The sequence below is a fragment of the Excalfactoria chinensis genome, chromosome 2, assembly GCF_039878825.1.
Source record: "Excalfactoria chinensis isolate bCotChi1 chromosome 2, bCotChi1.hap2, whole genome shotgun sequence".
NCBI classification, from domain to species: domain Eukaryota; kingdom Metazoa; phylum Chordata; class Aves; order Galliformes; family Phasianidae; genus Excalfactoria; species Excalfactoria chinensis.
Window position 1 is genome coordinate 101,389,545 of NC_092826.1, and position 24,420 is coordinate 101,413,964.

Here is a 24,420-nt window from a genome sequence, read left to right on the forward strand (position 1 = left end):
TTTCTGCTGACTATTGTAGAGTTCCAATTTACTGTTAGAACTGTAGCATATCCAGAGATATCTTGTCTGTTTATAATAAAACAATAGTATTCTTCTGAAAAACAGATCATATTACCGTAGCATGACTTCCCGTCTCCATGTAGATTATTTGGGCATGAATCGCAATAGTAAGAACCAAAAGTATTGAAGCAAAATACTCCAGGGAAGCAAGGGTTGGATGCACATTCATCTATGTCATCTTGACAATTTTCACCTGTATTCAAATACAGATTTTTATAATAATGTTGTCACCAAATTCTGACAATATTTTTAGAAATGATAAAAGTAAAATATATGCAGATGCTAAAATACAAAGAAATGCATATATTAAGCACATAAAAATATTTCAGTACACCTAATAAGGACAGCTCACTATGTTTGTCACATACATTTGTTCATCATATGCCACGTTTCTCGCTTATTGCAGTACACAAAGAAGATGGGCTCTGTGGACATTTATCTGCAGGCATGGAAGGAACCATGCTGGGACCAAAACTATCATTCCTGTTTTACTATTTTCACCAGAGGAAAACTGAACATATAAATATGAATATATAATGTAGTAGTTTACCTTGAAGTCCAGGTGGGCATTCACAGTAATAACTGTTTATTCCATCCACGCATTTGCCAGTACCACACTGGCTGAGTCTGCAGTCATCAGTATTCACTTGACAGAGATCACCTTCAAATCCAGTCACACACACACACAGGTATCTCCCACTTCCAGGTGGGAAATTAATGTTTGTCACACACGAGCCATTATTTAGGCAATCACATGAATTAACCCTGACCTACAAAAACAAGAAAAATAAGGTGTTTTTTTTATGAACTAGCAATGTTGTCATTAGATATTGTAAACATCTTACTAGCTTGTGTCATTTTACTGTAATATTAATTACCTCTATTTCTACCTTAGTCTCCGCATTGCAGTCATCTGTCAAAGAAAATGTTAATTTATGGGGGTTCTTTGACACAGCTTTCCACAAAAGGAGACCTGATGGGGAAAGACTGGCACCTTCAGGACCAGACTCCAATGTGAAAAGAATAGCAGAGCCTTCTGGATCTGAAGCCAAAAACTGATATACAAAATCTTCTCCATAAAAAGTCTGTAGAATACCCTGAAAAGTTTCAAGCACTGGAGGCTGGTTGTCTGTAACAAAGGAGATATTTTCTCTTTTAAGCAAGAGTTGCAATATACTTATAAAAATTTAAAAGGAACATATCTTTCTGTTAAGGAAAACATATGTGACTATTTCTTTTAAATTCTAAAGTCATTTGAACAGGACAGGAAAAAAAGACATTTTCATTATAATTGTAACATTAACAAGAAATTACAGTATGTAAGAGCTTGTAAAGATTGAGTGAATTTACATATAAAAAGGCTTCAGAATTTATTGAAATTAAAAATTGTTTTTATAGAGTGTTTCAGTTTAAAAGTGAAAGCACAGAAAGTCCAAAAATTAAACACTGTTTTTATTAAGAGTTGCAGTTTAAAAGTGAAAGCACAAGAATTCATAAAACTCAAAAGTTATTTGGTGTTTTCTTTAAGAAATGAACAGACATTGTTAAACACTACTTGGGAATGGGCTAAAATGAGCATCTAAGCAAAACTGAGCATGGTGAGATGGAATAGATAAGGTACTCACTGTTCCTTGGAAGCATTTCAACCATACAGCCTACTCACTATTAAGTCTGAAAAAGTCTATTAAGACTCCTGCACTGGTGGACTCTGACTCGTTTAGCAGGAGTTGTTAGATATCTAGAGACACCAGGTGAAAACAAACAGGCATAATCACCAGCACCAGTTTAGTGAAACATCAGTGGGAAGCAGAGAGAAATGTGAGCAGTGGGATGAGTGCAAGCTTCGAAGTTGGGATGTCAGAAGGAAATTAAGATTGTTAAATTAAGGTTTACTGTGAAGTGACCAGTTCAAGCAGGAACCCACCAAATGTGGGGGAAACAAGCAAACAAACAAACAACAACAACAAAAGAATTTGTAGAAGAATCTGTTTTATATTCTTCTGACTTTAGTAATATTGAATTCTAGTCTATGGCTCTAGCATAGAAATCTTTTCCCTCCACAACTGTTGGATGAATTTATGTTTCATTCTTTTGCAACAGGGATAGCTACCTTGACTTTCAGTAGAAGTTAGAACTAGGAAGAGATTGAGTGTGACAGTCACGGCAAGTCCCATTCATACAAGAGCCATACTAATTCAGGTGGGGTCATGCCAGCACTTCTCCCACAAAACACTAATGGAATTCTTCCATTTGAGATATGATGGACCTGAGTTGATAGGGAAAGATGGATGGCTACTAATAAAGCCACATACCACTGACAATGGTATCAATTTGATTTATCTATCCAGAGGTCAAGGTCTGAACCAAAAGTGCTACAGCTTCTAGGCTAGAAACTCTAGATGATGGGCCTCTTCATGGCATGGTTTCTAATTGGACTGAAGCATGATATTCATAAATATACACTGAAGTATTTGCTTAGGCTATGCATCCATGCAATCAATGTGACTTATGTCCAAATATTAAGTGGTTGATTAAATGACCTGCCTTTTAATCTGATTTCTTGTGCTCAGCTCTTGTTTGGCATGAGTCAAAGACTCTATGGAACAAAATCTTGTATTAAACATTGTTACTAGGCCTATGAGGTGTTACCAGTGTTTATGCAAAGCTCTTTACAAAGCATTTTCATAGATATATGTATACAGAAAAGCTGCTGTTGCAGAAAAGCTGAGTATGCAGAGCTACATTGCTGACATTGTAAGTTAGATAACTTATACAATTTTACAACTGCAATTTCATTTATGATTTTCATTGTTCTGCCTGCAATTGTGGACTTGCAGGTAGCTGAATCCACTGTTTGTTGATCATGAGAGTCATGTAGAAAGAATAATAGCTGCTATGCTACTATTAACACCACAAGTTAATTAGTGATTGAGTTCACAGAGCTCACAGATGACCTTTAAGCAGGAAGACAGACTCAGGCATCCTGAGACCTCTTCCACTCTGAATTTTCCAATGATGAAATTATGTGTATACAGACTATCTGATATCTGCATACAAACTACCTGTTCAAAAAAGTGAAAGAAAAACCTTGCCTAAGAACATGCAGCTGATTGTTGGGAGATACCTTTTATTCCTAAATGTTGAATACACTTGTGGACATGGCTGTACCAAAAATCAAAATACTGTGAACTGCTAATAAGGCTCAACGAATTGTTAATTTCAGTAGTTTCTTGTTAGTTACTATGAACAGGGGTGAAAAAAAAATAAAAATCAACAAGTCTATTTTTCACATGTCTAGTTTGGAAAAGAAAACATCCTTTTCACAAATTAGGAGAAATGCAAGATGAAAAACAAGATCAAATTACACACTAAAATAGTACCCACTGAGCTTTAGCTGAAACATTTAACTAAGCTCAAAACTTTGGTATATCTATTCATTTTGAACCTTAGAACCTAAACTTCTTGCTACTTAAAATATATATACATATATATAGCAAACAGACAACAAATAAGAACTATTTAGAACTTACTTTCAACAATTGACCAAGTTAACCTTGATGTGTCAGGTCTGCAGAGTAAGCAAGGACTGGTTGGATTCGTATCACCTTCACCATAACAGAGTCCATCTATGTTGCATGTTTTCTCCTTTTAGAGAAATGTCAATGTGATTGATTAATTGTCAGATGTCGAATGGTAAATCACTGAGTCACGTATTTGTAAAGTTTTGTATTTGTATAGTGTCCAAATCTAATAAATCTAATCCTAATCAAACCTAACCCTACATTCTACTTTTAGAAGTAAACAAATGACAGTATGTTTGGCTCTACTTGTTAATTATATACAGTGTTTGTTGGTTGTTTTTTTTTTTTTTGTTTTTTGTTGGTTATTTTTTTTTTCCTTCAGATTTGTCTCATCTGAGCTTCTCTTTTGGTGCTTTTCATTTCTGGGCATGAAAAATTCCTGCTGTAAATAAGAACAGTATGTGTATTCTTGCTACCTGAAAAGATGCATGCTTTTGTAACATACAAAGAATGAAATATATACCTTTAGTGCACATAATCCAGATTCCTGTAGTTCACATATCTGACAGGCTCCATCGTATATTATCATCGTTTTAGAATTGCTGTAAGTTAATCCATCATTAGAAATCTGAAAGACGTAGAGTAAAAATAGTTTAACCAATGTAGGTACCAACATCTCATCTGCACTGACTGCTAATGTGGGATTCAACTCAATGACAGGCATTACTTCTAGCTGTTTAAACTCTCGTAACAGTCAGCAAAACTCTAATCAGTGGTATCAACAAGATTAGGCAGGTATTCAGCTGACCGCATGTAGGTGTCTATGATAGGGTAGAATGAAGAGTTTTTAGGGTCTACTGACCCTATTGACTCGTACTGCATATCTTAGATGTCACTGATGCATATACAGCTTAAGAGATGAAATGAGACATCATAGTATCGTGCAAGTTGGAAGGGACCTTAGAGATCATCGAGTCCAACTCCCGGGTTTCGAGCACCCTGTGTAGCGAAGCGGCACTTCTACCCCTGCGCCACAGGGGGGATTCGAACCCGGGCCCTCCGGTGCCGCAAGCAGCAGCTTATACCACTGCACCACTGGGGGGATTCGAACCCGGGCCCTCCGGTGCCGCAAGCAGCAGCTTATACCACTGCACCACTGGGGGCACACATCATGTTAAGCAAGCTGAATTCCACTCACTGTACCACTAAAAAATAACGGTTATCTACACAGTATATTTTCATCTTTTCGTATCTGCAAGTGAATATTTGAAATTTCTGCAGGTACCTTTATTTTCCACCAGGCAATGGGTTTATCATCAACCAGATCCATGACATCAGATTGTGGGCCATTATTTGGTAACTCGCAGTCGACAGTCCTGACATTTTGGAAGGCAGCTGACATAATTAGAGGTTCTCCAGGAATCCACTGGCTATCAATGTACTAAATTTTAGAACAAATTATTTGTTTTTCAGTGAAATTGAATATGAAAATATTTTTATCAGAGAAAAAAAACAAAACAAAACAAAACAAAACGTATTGCTTAGTGTTTCAATGTGTCTACTGTCTCTGGATTAGAATGCTGTGGGAAACATTAAATATCACTTTTTTCCCCCCACAAGTAGATTTCTAACTGAGTTTGTTAATGTGAAAGATTATAAGTCTTTCCTGGTATGTGGCATTTTGGCATGACATTATCAATAAGAATTCTGGAGAGTGATGGAAGAAGATTCAGTTAAGCAGTGGGTGAACCTCTAAGTAGCACTGATCTGATGTAGCAGTTACTTTATGCCTCTCTATTTCTGCTCACAGAAGTGGACAAGCTTTAGTCAGATGAACAGATGAGGTTCTGGCAATGCTCAGCTATGATTTTGGATGCCAGCAAATACTGGCAGTTAGCCACTAAATCACTGCACAAATGAACAGATTACAACATTAACCCCGTAGAATTATTTTCTATACTACAGCAAGGGCAAGTCACCCAAGGAACTGACTTGAGAGTTCAAGATAACAGAATAGGGATGGTAATACAGTGTGATAGAAATATGGATTGCAATAGGAAGCAGGGTTAAGACTATTGAAAACAGGGTTAGGTAGATTAAGAATTGAGAGAACAGCAAGATCAAAATCATGTTGAGCTTAACTGTTACTGAGTTGATTATTTTTTCAGCTACTGGAACAGAATGAAACGTTTATTTAATCCTGACACTGAGGTAGGGACCACAGTTTTGCATTTTTTAAGATTAAAAAAAATCACTTTAAAAATGCCATATTTTTGTTCAAACTAATTTTTTCAATATTCTTTCATACCATGCTAAGAAATTAATGGCAAGGGTGAGTAAAAATTTTAAAAACTAAGCTTTTACAAATTTGTGATTTTGAGATCATTGATGGTTTGAAATGTGATGCTGTCTATATTTCCAAAAGTCTTTTGTTATCAGCTGGAGACATATTCAGATATTTTTTCAGAAATATTATTGCTCAAAAATCAATTAAAAATCTACAAACCTATTAGAACCAAGTAAGGGGGTTTACACACATTCCTATCTTTTACAAAATCTAAATATATTCTGGCACTGTGTAATCATTAACTCCTTAGTCATGTCCTGTCCAAACCTCTGCCAAGAGATGTACTCTGGTTTTGCATCTGTTAATTACTCCAGTACAGAATTCTCTGAATCATCTCTTATAGCACTGTGCATGGTAGGACAGCCTGTACACAACCAATGTGATTTAATCTTTCAGAAGTGCAAACATTAGAAGTGAGAAATGTGAGTGAATTAGCTCTAAATTCTGCAAGAATGTTAAATTTATTTCAAAATACCTACAAGAAGTGCTATGTGTTGTTACTCTGCTGGCATTTGCACAAAACCAACATTATTCCAGTCATAAAATTAAAAGGAAACAAACTTAATTTCCTTGGTAGTTTCAGGAAGAAAATTTAAAAAAATCAAAATAAAATTAAAAAAACAAACAAGCCAAAACCAACAAAGGACATCACAATAAACGTGATTATTTAGAAAGTTTGTGTAGTTCAGAGCCACGTATAATATCACAAAGAGTGTTGTATCAAAGTATCATGCCATAAACTAAGACAGAAGCAATTCAAATTGTTGCAAACGAACTCCCAATAAGTGTCTGTGAGACAGTCTAAAATTCTTTTAACCTATACTCTTAACTTTCCCCCATTTCAAGACAATGAAGCAGATGAGTGGATAAATGTGCACAGGAAAAAAAAAAGAAAAAAATCTGTAACCCACACTGCTTAATGGCAGCATCTAGTAGAACTAAGGAAAGCAGGAGCAGAAGTTTCCCATTGAATGTTTTCCCTTTTGTCATTCTCTCCCCCCAGTCACCAAGAGTGAAAACGAGTTTCATTTGGGAGGTGTTTTTTATTCTCACGTATAATACCATGTAAAAACTTGTAATAACAGATTGTTCATTTCAGGCTAACACTTGTAAATGGCTGTTACTTTTGCCTAGGGAAAATTCTAGGTCTGACTAAAAAAATTCTGTCTGTGCAGACTACTTTGACATTACAGTGCAGTACTTTTAATCTCCTGTTCAAACCTAGGCTACAGAGCTGACATATTATTAAACAGCCACAGTATTCTGCCCCTAGGAAATGGACAACATCTTGAAAATGCCTTTTTATTTATTTATTTTTTTAACAGATTTATTGCATTTATAAAAAGGCTATTTTGAGCATTGAGTCTGAGACAGAAATCTAGTGATGTCTTTAACCTTGCTGTCCTTTTCCAAAGAACTGGTACTTCACTTCCTCTCCATAAGCACTTAAAAGGAACGTATTGTTTGCTACCAATAGGGCTACCTTTGCCCTTTCCAGATGGATAGCTGCCGTTTGCGGTTATCTCCATTTTAGCCACTGAACATTCCCATTATGTTTTGTATTTTTATCATTGAGGAAAGTGCAATCTGGCAAAGACATGAGAGCCTGCTGCAAAGTGCCGAGTGCCTCTGCTTTTAGCTTCTACTAAAGCATTCGGTTGTACCAACATAAATGATTAGATAGCTTTTCCTCAATCACAGAGAAATTTAAACAGAATTATTACTATACAAGGAGACCTACCTGCAATCTGATAATTTCACACTTCAGATTCGATGACTCCCTGAAACCATGCCCAAAAGCCCTCACTGATGTGCAGTCATACTGACGAATATCACACAGTCCAGCATTTTCCAGCTCTGTAATTTCTGGAGCTTGGTCTTTGAAGTAGAAATTAGACAATAAAGATCAATATAATGAACTCATTTATATGCTTTACACTTATATGCATTTATAATACTTTAGGCAATATGCTTATTTCTCTGCCCAACTAAGAAAACTGTGAACAACAAAATCTGAAGCCAGTGGAGAAAAGGTACAGGCAGCAACATTTTGTGTCACTAAAACGAATTTTATCTTCAAAGTCAGGCTTTTTATCTTCTCTTGGAACTTAAGTTTTATAAAGCAGATAAAACATTCATGTGATAACAAACTTGTGAATACTTCTCTAAAGCAAAGCCCATCTATTTGAGTTAAAGAGGAAGCAAATATTTGTTTTGTTACTCTCTTACTTCTTCCACCATTTATTTTAAAAAGATTAATAAAACAAAAATACTAGTATAAAATAAAATATTAACAGTTCTGAATGAGTTTTGAATTTTCTAACACTTCGGATATTTTCATTGTGTTCATTGTTTATCTGCATTTTCAGACAATGTCTTATTTAAAGAAAAAAACTTGCCCAGCTCTATTTGGTAAACTTTTTTGTTCACCATCAGTTCTGCTTCCACATTTAACAGCTTATGGAGATGTAACATTACCAAAAACATCTCACTTACAGTTAATAAGTAGCAGGAGTGTATGGATGTGGCAGATCTCCATGAAGAAGACAGCATGTGGAAACATACCAATCTCTTCAGCACTCTGGATTGCAAACTGAGTAGTAAACTTTTAAAATCTGACATACCATTAACTATGCCCATGTTTTCCCCTTGGGAAACAAGGAGGCTAAATAGAAAACAATAATGGCTGTATTAAATTGGAGCTAGATTGCTGGATAATGAACAGGCCCACCACAGCGAACCCCTGCCAGTGCAGGAAGAGAAAAAAATAAAAGCAGGAGAGAAAAACAGTGTAAAGTAAAACATATGTTGTGCAAACATGGAGACCATTATTTCAGTAATTCTCATTGTTTTTCCCACCTACCAGACAGTACACTGCAGTCGTATGAACCATAGTCTTGAAAGCATGCACAGCCCCATTCTGTACATTCTCCATTACCACTGCACAGACTGGGACACTTCAGTGCAGTAAGCAGGTTCTCAACAAAACCTTGAAGTTCCTGTTGATTGTGGCTCATTTCTTCTAAAACTCTCTTCTCACATTCATTCTCTAAAAGAGCTAATGAAGCTTCTGCCCATCTGAGGTCATCTTTCAACAGTAAATCTTTAACACAGATACTGATTGCATCTTCCATTCTTCTTCCAAGAAGGTCACCACAAGCTCTTCCTATGCTCGATTTGGCTATTGCCTGCTGGCACAATCTCAGAGCGCTAGACTCAGTGAGGCCAGAAGGTGTGGGCCAAGAAGGAAGAAACTTCTTGTCTTTATCAGTGGAGTGGTCCTCTGGGAAAAAGTACCTATACCCCTCTAAATCTGTTTGGCTGAGACTTTGGAATAGAAATACTGGATGATATTCGTAATTACTTTGGCGCTTCCTTCTACTTGTAACAGATTGCCTTTTTTGAAGATTACTGTAACTGTCAGAAATTCTTTTAATGTCTGAGCTTGATGTTCCTTCTTTTTCTACCTCAGAACTTTTTTCTGAGGTTGCAGAGACATGTGTGTTTACTGTTGATGATTTGTGAAGCTTGGTTTGATTATCCTCCTTTTGCAGAAGTGTAGAGGACTCCGTTTCATGTACAGATGAACGTTTGTTTAAGTCTTTTACAAGACCAACAGGACCTAGATACTCATCAGTGACATCCAGTCCTGGTATCAGAGAAAGAAATCTACCATTTTCACTGTCTTTACAAGACAGGGGAGGTTCTGATTTAGAAACCATCTTCAGTTTATGTACAGATGGATCTAATCCAGCATCTTCAAATGTGCAGCCACAGAAGACTTTTTTCCTAGAAGATGGTAATGAAACAGGTGTCTTGTCAAACAAGCTACCTCCTGGTGGAATTCTAGAGAAGAAAAAGAAGAAATTCTATCTCAATTTATCTATATATTTTTGTTGTTTTAATAATCTGTGCCTGTTTCCTCGTTGTTTCATACTTAATACTTCTACAGCATAGATTACAGAATCTACAGAATGGTTACAGATCTCAGTTAAATTGTAAAAAGCATGGGAATAAGTTATAACAGAAAAAAAGAATTAAGAAGACAGATCTTTTTGATGATTTGTTCAAAACAAACTCATCTTATAGCATATTTACTACTTAAATACAAATTTGGCTTCTCAGTCTCTATTTACTCAGATATTAACTTAAAAAGTCTTTATCTCAACGAAGTTTTAAAGAGAACAAAGGAGAGATGTCATGTCATTTCATTGAAAAAGTATTTTATTACCTCCATTCCTTTATAAAAGAAAAAAGAGCATCAGAATTGTTTGGGATTTCCACCCCATTGGCAGTGTGATAGTCATTCTCTGTACTTCCATCAAAGGTGCCACAGAGCCCCATTGTATTTCTGTAATCTGAACTGGGCGCCCTAAGTGTTATACTCATTCCCCATTCACTCACATCAGCACGAATGAAAGCTCCAGAAGAAAACAAAATCTAAAAAGACATGGACAATATCATTGTGAAAACCATTATGCTTATTTTCCCTACTAAAATCAGGTACACTGACAATAATGATTCGCAAAGCCAGGCATATGAAGATATCCCATTAAGTTCTGGCTTTAACTTTTCTGAATCATTCTGAATCAGAAATTGTTATTATTATATATATATATATTTATTTATTTATTTATTTATTTATTTATTTTGGTGTAGCATTGTAAATACAAATCCTGTGCACCTCAGAAAACACCTAGATGGCACACTGCAGGCCAATAAGCTTCATCCATCATTAGTAGGTTTAGAGAAGAAGGTCAGTGACTGCAAAACCACAGAGAATTAAAGAGTAGTTGGCCAAAGAAAAAAGGCCATTTACTCTGCAGATGGGAGGGGGATAATTCTGGTAATACGAAACTGACTCTTTGGGATCACCTTTCTCACTTTCTTTTTGCCAGCTACATGATTCTGTGTGTTAGTGGCTTAATGCAGAATAATTTTCTACCTGCAAAAAATGTGATCTTAAGTATTCCAGATAGCCTAGAGTATTGTCAAGAATTCGCTATTTATTTTATTTCACAATGCTCAGCTGAATTATGGACATCTTAGAAATAAACTGAGAAGAATTAAGATTTTTAGTTTACTGATCTGAAGAACTAAAGAATACAATTCAGCAACATTTTTACTCAAATGGAAAATAAAAAAGCAGAGTTAAAGAAGAATAAGCTCATCATGCATGAGAATTCATGGACAACTGAATAGCTGAAGTGACAAAACAAGATTTTCACCTCCAAGTTTAAATGTTGTTTCCATGAGCTTGGTGCCCAACTTCACACAAGTCACTTATTTTTTTCTGCTTTTTAGTATCCCTGCTTCTAAAAGTGAGAAACTGAATTTCTCTATTGCCTGATGTTCCCTTAATATTTAATATCTGAAGTATTCAAAACCTAAATATTTTATATTAAGAGACAAGCTGAAATGGTCTATCTGCTTTCAAATTCTGCTTCATTTCAAACATCATTTACTAGCAAAGCACTGGCCAAAGTACTCTGACCATAAAATAAACGTTATGCCATTGTTTAATTGCAGAAAATAAGGCATGTTTTAGATCTTAAGTTGGTGTGAGTTGGTAAAAATAATTACTGAAATAACTATTGCATCCAAAAGTAATATGTACTTACTGTTACTTTTCTTCCTAGATAGGATTCAGTGATTCTGACATTTCTTCCTGTTGTGTCCCTACTTATTATGGATAAGTGTGGCCGTGACTCATGTAGCTGACCGCTGCACATGTCATATGCAATTATATCACTTCCTTCTTTGGCAACAAAGCCACAGTTACAGGATGCTGGATACTGAAGACTTCCACAGTCCCACTGGCGAACATGAACTTCAAAATCTCGAGCTGTACTCTTGTAGAGAACAAATGTTCCTGTTTCAAAATTGTCATAGAGTCTGGTATCAAAAGAAAAGCATGTTATGTCACTTTGGTTATAATATCACCAGGTGTCAGCAACTTAACTTAAAACAGATTTCTAGTATTAGGTAGCCTTTGATACTGCAATACATTTCTATGCATTATGAAATAAAATAAAATAAAATAAAATAAAATAAAATAAAATAAAATAAAATAAAATAAAATAAAATAAAATAAAATAAAATAAAATAAAATAAAATAATAAAATAAAATAAAATAAAATAAAATAAAATAAAATAAAATAAAATAAAATAAAATAAAATAAAATAAAATAAAAATGAGTACAGTTCACAAACACAAGTAACTTTGTTCTGAACAAACCCCATCACATCTCTTTTGGGCCGCTCTAAAACAAAAAATTAAAATCCGTTCTACAGCAGAAACAGAAGGAAGGAGAGAAGGATCACAGATTGAATACATAGAAAATGTTTGTGAATGGAAAGGTGATCAAGAAGCCACTGCCATTATTTGAAGCATTTTAATAGTGTTTATGTGTACTCTAACAGGCAATTGGGGAATGCTTAGCCTTTGTGTTTCTACTGCGGTGCAAACACCCAGCAAGAGCAAGAAGATGCTTAACTGCATGCATGTGAGGTGCAGATGCTGAAGTCTGTACAAGTACCCTTGATAAAATGATTTAGAAAGTCAGGTACTTTTAAAAAGGTCTGCTTTATTAAGATGGAGAATGCCTATTCCTAAAGATTTGAAAATGATTTAAGAAGAAAACCATAAATAGTGACTTCATTTTTTTCCCCTGAGGGTTAGCCATCTGCTCCCTGAAGCAAGGTTAGAATAGCCAATTTAATGATTTGGTAGTGAGAACGAAGGGAGAAAAAAAAAAGAGAGAGAGAAAGAAAAAATACAAACTTTTTCTGCAAGTCTAACAGTCTCTTGGCTATAAATGGCATTTGACATTTAATTGCAGAGTAGTGATTTGCCTTCTGTTTAATGGCCTAGCAGACAAACTGCAGATGGCCAACTGCTGGGACTACATTTGATCACCTGTGATTCAGCAGGGACAGTTCCCTTTCTGTTTGTTTCCCCAGTTTATAAAATAAATTAGCAACACTGTTTATCCTTAAAAAGAAGGTTGTTTGCCTGCAGAACCATATTCCAGCAAGAATATATTACAGTAAATCATTACATCATAAGAAAGCTTGATCACATCGTGTTGATGGTTCAAAAAACCCAGTGAAGGCATCCCTATAATTCCGAATGAAGAAAGAATTGCAAATCAGCTAAAAACTCCTGTGACTTTATTACCATTATTAGTCACAGTGCTACCAGAGCATCCATTTACAACCTGTTTTGTTTTTGTTTTTGTTTTTGTTTTTTTTTCTTTCAAATTCACAAGAAAAGAAGTGTTGTGTGTTGAACACATTTATGTGAAGGCAATGTATCCTCTTCCTCTCACCCTGTCATTTGAAGAAATGTTATTCTGCTGAGCATGGAATATACAAGTCTCATGTGTGGAACCTGTATTTGTTTTGAACTCTTCCATGAATTAGAAACACTTTGAAAGACAGAAGCATACAAAAACCATGCCAACTGTGGCTAAGGAAGCTGTCTTCACTTTGGAAAGACGGTTTAGTGAGCTGCAAGTGACAGAAGTGAATAAATTGCTGCTGATGACATTAATGAACTCATCACAATGTCATACTGACAAAAGATAGCTTCTAGCAACTTGATCCATACAGGGATTCAGATAGTTACACCAGAAATACAGAAAACACACTGCAGACAGGAAATACTTCTGCATTAAAACAGTTTTGTCTATTCAATCATTTATCATTGATCATATTTAATAATATTTCCACCTTTCACATTCACAATGTGCAGCTATTATTTCTCTCTTGGCATATTCCTCTAAAAAAGGTAATAGTCCATTTGCTTCTTTCTTTTGCCACAACCTAAAACTTGTATTTCCAAATATAAACACTATAAGCATGACTAACAAGCTTTAACTAACTGAAGCATGTTTATCCTATTATCTAGGAAAGAGTGTGAAATACATAAAACAAATGTAGAGAACTACACCTTGCATCACTAACATAGATTAAAAAACAAACAAACAACAACAAAAACCACTGAAGTTAAAAGCTCCAATCAAGTGATTACCTTCCATCAAACGTGATTATATGAGGGTCAGTAAATGAATAGCAGTAGGCAGTTGGTAGATCCTTTACTGTAATCTTCAAAACAAAAAAGCACGTAGTAAATCATACCAGGTTAGACTTAGGCACATTATTTATCTTATGTTCTTATTTTATAATAAGCAGGTAATATTATATCTAAGTAGTTATGTTAATATTCAAATACAAGGAATTTAATCAAAATTTAAATGTAGCATTTGAATGAAAGTAAAGCAAAGGAAAATTGACTACTCAGGAATCTTGACGTGAATAAGCATGAAACTGAAATACAAACTTAATATAGATCAGCCACATTCCTGGCTTGTTGGTTTTACAGAGCTTAATGTGAAGATTTTCAACCTTTGTGCTTTCTGGAACATAGCCATTCCACAGGAAATTCTCACTGGATATAGGTTCGACTTCAATTCTGGTAATTCTGTCTCCATCCTGCATGAAGTCTGTCACAGCAGTGAAATAAACTGCAGCTTGACTACAGATTCCATTAGTACAGGGTTTCTGGAGAAGATCCACACGACAAGAAGAAAGAACCAAGTTTAAACCTAATTGTTCTTTACCTGTTTTAATGAAAACACATCATTAGTGAATTTTCCTCTAATCAAGGCACATTTTGTATATTATTCTTAATATAAATACTAATTTATCTACAAATAGCAATTATTTTTCTTTTCATAAATGAACATAAGTGAGCATTTTCCTTGAGTTTGATCATGGGAAACCCTCTCCCTACACACACCCAAGAAAATTGTTTTAATTTTCTACATTGATAGCCAAATGAAAGTCCTGGTAGTCCTGCAGATGGGACAAAAATGCCTGTCTGAATAGGCAAGGATCCCCTTGATGTTCACATGACTTGGGCATACTACAAAGACAGTAAAAGCTGAGTACTTCATGACTCACAGAATCACAGAATCACAGAATTGTAGGGGTTGGAAGGGACCTCTAGAGATCATCGAGTCCAACCCCCCTGCCAAAGCAGGCTCCCTACACCACGTTGCACAGGTAGGCGTCCAGGCGGGTCTTGAATATCTCCAGAGAAGGAGACTCCACCACCTCCCTGGGCAGCCTGTTCCAGTGCTCCGTCACCCTCACTGTAAAGAAGTTCTTGCGCACATTCGTGCAGAACTTCCTATGCTGAAGTTTCAGTCCATTACCCCTAGTCCTGTCCCCACGCACTACTGAAAAGAGACCAGCATCGCCACTATGGCTCCTCAATACTCAAATAGTCAATACTCAATACTTAAAACACAGTAAGTGAAAAAAAAAAAGGATGATGGCCATATTCTTCCATACTTTCAACAGCAGTACATACAGCCTTTGAGTACTTTGCTTTAATATTTTAGAACATACCAGATTCGCCGAAGGTGCAAATCAGAGAAAATATTTAGAAACACACGATAAACATACAAAATGCAACACACACACAAAATCAGGATAATACTTACCTTCATCAACAGTATTCAATCTTAGTGATATACTGCAGTCACTTTCAACCTGGTTAAATTCAGGACAAGGAATAGGGATTCCGCTTTCTATTGACAGTCTGTATTCCTTGCCATCTTCTGATATATCATACTTTTCTGGATGTATCTAGAACAGAAGAAAGTATGCTTAAAATGCAGACATCATTTGTGAGCTACAGCACCCCTACTTATCAGGCAGGAGTAAAGTATGAAAACCTAAAGACACTGAATGGTGTGGTACATGGCCCACTCGTTATCTAGATGGTCTAAAGAGCATTGGCGTATGGGAGAAGATGAGGACACTGTAAAAAGTGTGGGGAGAGAGTGACAATAACAGGCTAGGATAAGGTAAAGCTAGTAAGAAAGGGATTAGCAAGTACATTAACACTACAAAAATGCATTTTTTGTGTAGCTTCTTGAAACCAGCATATAGGTAATTTGTTGTATTGTGTGTAAAAAAAAACCTACTTAGGAGCTTCACATAAAAAGGAAAATAATGCGTTCAGATGTTATGTGCTATAAAATGACTTCCACTGACAGGAGATTAACCTGGACCCTGAATCTGCAGAAATATAAGCATGCACTTAACATTATGAGAGGTAAATCCTCACTCAAGTCAACAGGAATTTTCACAATATGTGTGTGCATAGTCCCATTCCTGGCCAACAAACAAAGTGGTACCCACAAGTAAATCTACCCTTAACCAACTGGCATGGCACAGTTCATGCCTACATGCTATAAACTTTTCCCAGCATCCCAGTCTAAGCCCAAAGCAGGTTGGTCTGACTCTTCCCTCATCCCCATGGCCAGATGGGAATGGACCCTGACCTAGGTTCTCTCAGCCATGCTCTGTGAGGAACAACAGTTGGCATAGTCTAAAGTTGTGCAAGAGAGCAGCTAAATGGTCAAAAGCAAGTCCGAGCTCAAGTCTGAGCCATGGCCCTGGTTAGTTTACAAATACAGAGGGTGTACTGGAGTCTACTTTAGCTGCTGGAGGTGAAGGCTTTTACTGGGTTGTTGTAGCTTGCAGAAGCTGTTGATTCAGTCTTTCTGTATCTCAAGGGAAACATAGAAACATGTTTGTTTTTTCCACTATTTGACCAATCTGAGTTCACTACTGCTAACAACATGCTTTGTAAAATCAATAATATATTTTGAGTTCCCTATAGTCGAGGGACTTGCTATCTACTGTGGCTAATATGATTCACTTGCTTTTGTCTCATCAGAGTGGAACATACAATAATTACATACATGTTCAAACTATCAACTCATATAAATGTTCTAGCATACCCAAAGAAAATGCATGAATAGTTACATATCCGCTGAACTGATACTCAGAAAGACTCCTGCTACAAAAAAGTAAAACATTGTTTTCTGTTCAAATGACCTTAATGCCAGCAAAAAATTCCTTGCTCTCAACTGGACTGCTCTGTATGCTTGGCTTCTCCATGAAGAAAGCAGAACTGCTACAGTAGACCTGTAGAAAAAATCAACACAGTACAATATGTTTTTGATAAGAAGTGATCATGTGAATATAAAACTCAGCCATAATGTATCAGCTTGATGAACTTGTTAAGCCCAAGCTTCTGTCTGAGTCCAAAGTTACCAACTGTGAATGATGCTGTTTAATTGACCGAATTAGATCAATATTCCAAGATCCCTTCCTGGCATACAAATCATCACATTTAACAAGCACCTGAATTTCCACAGATTTAACTAATTGCCTCTGGAGCATTTCTGCACATCATGATATATTGTCAACATGCATTCTTCACTTTCTTATTTTTTACTTCTTTTTGTTGGTTCTATGTTTGTTGCCTTTTAATTTTGTTGAACACCCGTTCAGTCATAGATTACACAAAACAATTATCACCCCTTCTTCTCTCCTCACTGTAATTTTTTCCCAGTGTTATGAGCCTGAATTATCTTTTTCAGGCTAAGCTTATTGTAATTTCCCTACACTGAACCAGCTCCATGCTGCTAAATACTGTTTTTGATGCTGTTTTTGTTTGTTTTGTTTGTTTTGCTGTATCCTTTTTTGAGATGTCATGACCGCACATGCAATTTTTGAGACAAACAATCACAACAGCAATAATTTATAACTGTGTCTTTTCTTTTGACTGTCACTGACCTAACACTACTATTCACAAATGATCCAAAGGATACTTGAGGATTAGTAATTACTATTGTCTGGTAAACCATTCAGACGGTCTGCTTTTTACTTGAACCCCATTGCCCTATCAGCATAAAACAGCTTGGAAAAACACTACTCATTTGGGTATTAATACACGCGCTACATGCTTATTTGCTTTTCATTTCAGCCAGAAAAGCTTAACTGTATTTTGATATATACACGTGAAAGCTTATTGACTTTCCCGTGCTTTAACTTTTCAGAATGTTACCAGGTGAACATACATATTCATTCTGCTGCCCATGAAATTTGCAATTTGATGGTAGAGATCAAACTATTTATATCTGATCCATGATACAAAGTCATCAAGCAATGGTTCATTATTGATTCTGAGAAATCTATCTGCTGAATCAACAGCACAGTTTCTCACAACTCATTTTGCCACTCACTTAAGATCGTTGCATTCCAAATCCTCTCAATTTACAATATCAGGAAAATTCTAGTAGAAAGTGAAAATAATTCAACTTGATTAAACATCTGTTGGAGGCATGGTATAGTGTACTGAGACAGTGTCAAAACACTAATAGCAATGATAATTACTGACATATTCTATGACATTTCCACATTTGTAGGGGCAGTGTTGATGTTAATGAAAACTAGTGGCAGTACATTTCTGCCAAGAGAAATTATACAGCAAATCCATCTCTAACAACTGTTAATATCTTCTGAGCATTTATGAAATATTATGCCTTTAGACAAAACAGCTATAAGAAGAGATTATAATAATTTTTGACATACTCTTTCTCCAAGACTGATGTTTATCCCATCTAACTCTAAGAGTGAGAATGTATGAACCGTCGTCTCATGTCTCAGTTCTTCTTTGATGCCTTCAGGAGAAAGTCTCGACCAAGTCACATTGAATCCAACTGAGCTGTTTGCAAAAGGAATGCCAAAGGTACACCTTAGGTAAATACTCCCTTTGATCAACTCTGCTGCAACCTCAGGAATGGTTGGTAGTGGTGGCGACACAGATGAAGATGTTGAAGGAGCAACCTTACCTAGTTAAACAAAAATGTCTGTTGTGCTTTTTATTCTGTGCAAAAACAACACTGGATAAAATAACATTCACATATACTTTATCAATTAAAACTCTTATAATAAAATTTACCTCTCTTGATGTATGGAAATCTAAAGTATATGTTTAGAGAATCAGAGAAAACATGTATATTGCATTCATGATTAAAATGAGTAAAAGTGATTATATTCTAGACTATACAAAGGTGTTGAAGAGGAAAAAAGATGGCACTACTGGGTCATGGATGTAAATGAAAATCTTAAAAAAAAAAAAAAAAAGTCAGAAGAAAATACCTACTGCTGCAGATGCCTCAAATTTCCATCCCTTTGGGATCACAGGTCTGTGGCTTTGCATCCGCAACAACTATAAACTGTTCCCAACTCATATATTTACACACTTACACTCTATTCCTATACCAGTGCTCTTAAAATATTGCCCCCATGTTAAAAAAAATTAAAAAATCAACAACAATAACAAGAAAAATACCATCAAATATTAAAAAATGCTAATGGAAGTGTAATCTACCAAAGCAGAAAAAAAATGTTGTGATCTGATTCATATACAATTACAGTAGCAGTCAGTACTAAACCATAAGGCAGAAAACACAAGTTGAGTGACTGCATCTAAGAGCAAGAGTACAGAACATTTTACCACTGCCACTGTATCTTTAATGCAGATGCACAAAGCAGATACCTAGAGATGTTACTAATGAACAAAAAGAAATTAAGCTATTCTCTCAAATGTATACTTTTTCCTCTCAGAACGCAAATCTGAATGCTTATTTATTAACTTATTTAAATTATTATTAAATTATATTATTATTTAAATTACATTAATTTATTTATTAGATGGTAAAAGTCAGTGCAGACTCAGAAGGAAAAAAAAATGTCTTTCCAACATGGGAATCAGCAACATCTATATGTGCGTACTGTTATTGTTTGCTACTTTGAACATCATCCAAATAAACAAAACAACCACCAGAAGTGGAACTTTGATTAAGCATGAAGATATCAGTATATTTTGTACAGGAATAGAAAGAATTTAAGTTAAAAGCAGCAAAACTGAAAATCTTGCTCATTTGAAAGAAGTTAAAGCAGATTTTGGTGTTCTGTGCTTTAGTATTCCACTGGAATGACTGCTTGAAAATCTCCATTAAATGTTCACAGCTATCAAGTGTTAAAGGGGAAACACAGTACATATGGTAACCTAGATATAAAAAGCACCACAAAAATACAGAACACTTGGTATGAAAAATTTCATCCTAAATAAATGGCCTCAGAGTTAAGGGTAGTCACCAGAGCCAACCCAGAGTTTTATTTCTTCCCTGTTTGGTCTTCAAGCAGTAAAAATTTGCTAGCCTGCTGTCCATCATTTTTATTCTCTTTCTTTTCATGAATGCATCACCCAAAGCAAATGCGAAGTCACGTTCTGCAGGATTTCTTTGTGGCTTCAGCCACTTGCATTCTGAAATGTCCTATTTCTGGCTTCTTTTTTTCTTCTACCAGTTACTTCTTGGAGAATTACTTAACACTCGATTCCAAAGGGATAATGATGGGCGATAAAGCACCATAAAAAATACCAGCAGTTCTGCTATTAAGATTTTGCAAGCAGTTGGTAATAGAGAGCATGACTTAGAACAAGACAATATATTGTGCATAAAAGTATTGCAAGTATTTTCACTGGCAGTGTGTTACAGGAACTGATAAGAATCTCCTACTACATGGACTTGTCACTAACAATATCTGTAAATTCTTTAGAAGAAATTGTGAAAAAAAAAAATATTCCTAATGAAAATAAACAATAACTGATGTATATGTATATATTTTGTTCAGTTTATTAAACAGAATTTATGCTTACACATAGCACTACGGACATTCGGTAATGGCAATATACACAAACGTAGGCAGTCTACATTTTCATGACAGTCATGACAATCAAACACCAGAGAACATCTGGTGATATGTTAGACATCTGAAGATGTATCAGACTTCTTTTTAAGAAGGTTAAAATGAAAGAAATAGTTTTGCTGATGTTCAGTTGAAAAACACGTTTACTAATAAATATATGCTCTTAAATGAGTCAGAGTACATATTTCTCACCTTCTGCACAATAACCCATGCATCCTTGTGTGGGTTGTAGTAAGTAAACAAAGAAATCTCCACAGTTCCTCACGCTGACAGGGATTCGAAAAAGGCAACAGTCTTTGGAAGTGCTGAAGAAAAACTTCCATGTTGCACAGGCTGTGAACTGCTTGATCTCACCAGGACGAGGCATGGATTCTGACTCTTTCAGAGACAACCAGACAGGGGCTTGAGTACCACAGTGATTCATCTGAAGCATCAGAGAAAAAATGCCAGAAAACAGTTAATGATGTACATATATACTTAATCCTAATATTCTTGCATTAGCTTTTAGCAAAGTTCAGATGGTATAACTGAGAGCTTGCTTTCTAACATCCTCAAATCTGAATACAAATACACATAAAAGAGATTTAAGTCCTCACATGACTGTCATGAAATCTCTTCCTATATGCAGAATACAATTTAGTGCCTGAAGAACTTAAACAGGAGCCACAACTTCTGCAACCATAAATTTGTTTATGAAGTACAGCACTTCACAAGGTGTGTGGTTCAAATGCCAACAACATGGGTGATGAAGAAAAGCTGGTGCTCCCTCTCTCCCATACAAAAGTCTTGCTCAGTGTTCTTTTGGTAATGTGTGAAGAGAACAGTGCTGCTGAGTAGCCCTCAGTCCTCCTGACACCAATGTGGCTATTTGACATCTTCAGATTAGGGAAGCTGCCATGTAGCTCAAAACAGCCCAGGCAGTAAAACAAGATCATGTTGTCTTTATACCTCTTCGTCTGAAATCTAAATACTACTGCATGCTCACTTAGCAATTATTCACCTCAAAAGTACACTTTTTTCTTAATCCTGAGCATATTTTTGTCCAATCTACTTGTTTTATGTTTCTGTTGCTTTTCTTATGACTTCAGTAAAAATATATTTTAAAAAAGAAATTTATTATTTACATACATTAACTATATTATATATTTTATTTGTGGCCTAAGAAAATTCCTCTTCACACAGCACAACTCGGGCAAGCCAAAGGCTGGACATTTAGAACATGTGGGCCCTCTATTAATCCACTGGGCAGACAGAATGTATGAGAAGGATGATGTATTGTTTAAGCAGAGCCCAAAACTTTGACAAGGATTAAGTATAGCTATAAAACACATACAAGAAGGAAACTTCCTAAACAAGATATCCATTTTAGTTCAGTTTTAATGTTTTGATTTTGATTATTTCAAACTAATGGCCTTGTTTGTCCTAACAGTTACAAAGGAGTAGATATCAGGGCACAAATTTCATTTGCTGAATAATATTCAAATCAATCTCTTGCCAACTGTAATTACTTGGACTCTTCTATATATGGATGGCAGCCAGTTTTGATCACATATTTACTAAGCACAGAGAGCAGCTGAGATTTTCAAAACTCCCCTGGGTTATCTTGCTGGACTACCCTGTGTTCTAAGAAACAGTTTTTTCCCCAGCTTTATCATGCTTATTCTCTGTGAAGAAGTGTCTGTGTTGAGAGGAATACTACTATTAAGTTAATTTATTCCTATTAAATAAATATAACTGAAAAAGTCCTTCAGGAAGCACACTTTGCTCAAGCTTTTTCAGCATAGCAGCCTACATAATAGCAGTCTCTGCAATACAGTCCTACACTAAGTGTAATTTTTGTACTTTCTTTTGCATTTTTTTAATTTTTTTAATTTATTTTATTTTTTTGTTGTTGTTGTTAATTGTTTTTTGTTTGTTTGTTTTAAAGAGATGGAGCCCAGGCAACTTCAATTCGGTATACAATCACAGGATAAAGCATCCTAATGACACACAGTGACACTTCTTTTAAACAAGGAAATGTTTTCAAATAGGAGGCTACAGAGACAGATCTCTTTTAAAAGCAACAGCTAAAAAGATGTTGAAATAGTTCCAAAATTAAGCATCACAAGTCTAGAGCACTACATGTTCTAAGTAGTTCTTGAATCTCAGGGGACTTGCAGATGACAAGGAAACTAATTAGCAGTTAGGTCTGTTAGTTCCGGTCGTTTTAGGAGTAATCTCTTCCCTCTAAAATGATCACTTTAAAAGCTCCGTAATTACTGGGATCATATGTCTTCTATGCTTGCATGTAGCTTCAGGAGCAGACTGCCAATCACACAGCTGCAGCTTTAAAACAGGACATCCCTGCTATGTTGCACTGAGAAAATCACCTTTAGAAGAGACTAAAACAACAGTTTTTGAGTGCTTTAAAAGCTACATGAGTTATTCTTTGTCATTATCCATTCAGTATAATATTTTTCAACACATAAATTTTATTGCCCAATTCACATATTTTAATATAGTCTCATTCAGAGACATTTTTTCACATTAGTCTCCATAACTGTAATTATTTTTTATGTATATTCTTGTATATTCTTCACAAACAAACAAGGTGCAATAATACCTCCACACACTTGGTTGGCATCTCAGCAGGCTTATCAAAAATCATAAAGCGATACCATCCTGGTGCTAGGGAATGGTCGCATATTAAATCCTGAATAGCTGACTGCTGGAGGTGGGATGAATCAAAATCAACACTTCGGTAAGGGCTCTGCAGGATCTGATGTCCACCAGGATGGCATTCAAGCGCTGTAAAGCAAGAGCATTAAAATGAAGTGCTTAACAGACATGTTCCATATTAAGGGTGTTTGGGTTTTTTTTTTTTGACCAGGCAATATGAAGATAGGGTGGTATGCTACAAGATCACTTTTACAGAGCACCATTGTGCAAACTTAATATCAACAAATAACGATGTTAGCACTCTAATAAATTTGTCACATAGTAATATTCCCTTGTTTAAGTGGACAATAAATGAAAAATAAATATGCATGTTAAATATTTATAATTCAAACAGTGTGCACTTTCTTTCTGGATTTTGCTTTTTTGATGGTTATGAAACCTAACAACCTGAAGAAAGATGGCATGAGAGGAACAAAATCTTACTTAAAGATGAGAAAGGTCTGTTCAAGGGTCTTCCTTTTGCAAATAGGCTAACACTTCACAGGGTTCATTTGTATTAAATGAAGAATGTCCTCAAATGCATGGATACTAAAGTTACATACAGCCTGCATGTATAAAAGCAGATTATAGTAAAAGTATGGAATTTGATAGATACTTAATCATAGATTGATTGGCATGCACTAAATACAATCAACAAACAGATTTTTGAACATCTAAGTGAACTTCAGGCCTCAAAATAACCTCAAAATGGCTGGTAGGTAAAATCAGGGATCAGAATCTGTAGAAGTTGTAGCAACTTTCTAAAAAAATGCAGACTCTTTCAGAAATAGAACTGAACCCTACATTTTGTAAGATCAGTCTTTGGAATCAGATTATTCCTTCCAAAGATAGTGACAATAGAAGTTCCAGCTAATGGTGCTTTTACAAGTAACATAATTGTAATGGTCATTCTTGCTCAGAAATATGTTTGGGAAGTCAAACTAGGGATGAACTAAAAACATTCAGCTGTAAGTAAAGCTGCATAATATTACATTTTGAATATTATTATTCTATTTCTCATGTTCTCACACCCAGGGCTTTTTATATTTGTCCCATGTTTTGCACAGTCTTAATGTGCCACTGATCAGAAAAATATTCTGGTTCAAATTGCACTAGATGCGCTATTGCATATTGTTTCATATCACTGTTCAG

At 35.6% G+C, this 24,420-nt stretch overlaps 1 protein-coding gene across 1 annotated transcript in view; it reads right to left on the reverse strand.

Moving 5' to 3' along the window:
- Nucleotides 1-24,420, reverse strand: part of VWDE (von Willebrand factor D and EGF domains) — a 37,977-nt gene that overhangs the window by 10,497 nt on the left and 3,060 nt on the right. The window contains 18 exon segments of the mRNA XM_072328119.1: nucleotides 116-253; nucleotides 611-830; nucleotides 939-1,189; nucleotides 3,591-3,705; nucleotides 4,105-4,209; nucleotides 4,867-5,022; nucleotides 7,670-7,806; nucleotides 8,792-9,774; nucleotides 10,160-10,368; nucleotides 11,550-11,823; nucleotides 13,964-14,037; nucleotides 14,338-14,552; nucleotides 15,441-15,585; nucleotides 16,846-16,935; nucleotides 18,388-18,647; nucleotides 18,962-19,027; nucleotides 20,764-20,995; nucleotides 23,174-23,358. Of these exon segments, the coding sequence (XP_072184220.1) occupies nucleotides 116-253; nucleotides 611-830; nucleotides 939-1,189; nucleotides 3,591-3,705; nucleotides 4,105-4,209; nucleotides 4,867-5,022; nucleotides 7,670-7,806; nucleotides 8,792-9,774; nucleotides 10,160-10,368; nucleotides 11,550-11,823; nucleotides 13,964-14,037; nucleotides 14,338-14,552; nucleotides 15,441-15,585; nucleotides 16,846-16,935; nucleotides 18,388-18,647; nucleotides 18,962-19,027; nucleotides 20,764-20,995; nucleotides 23,174-23,358 (3,855 nt within the window).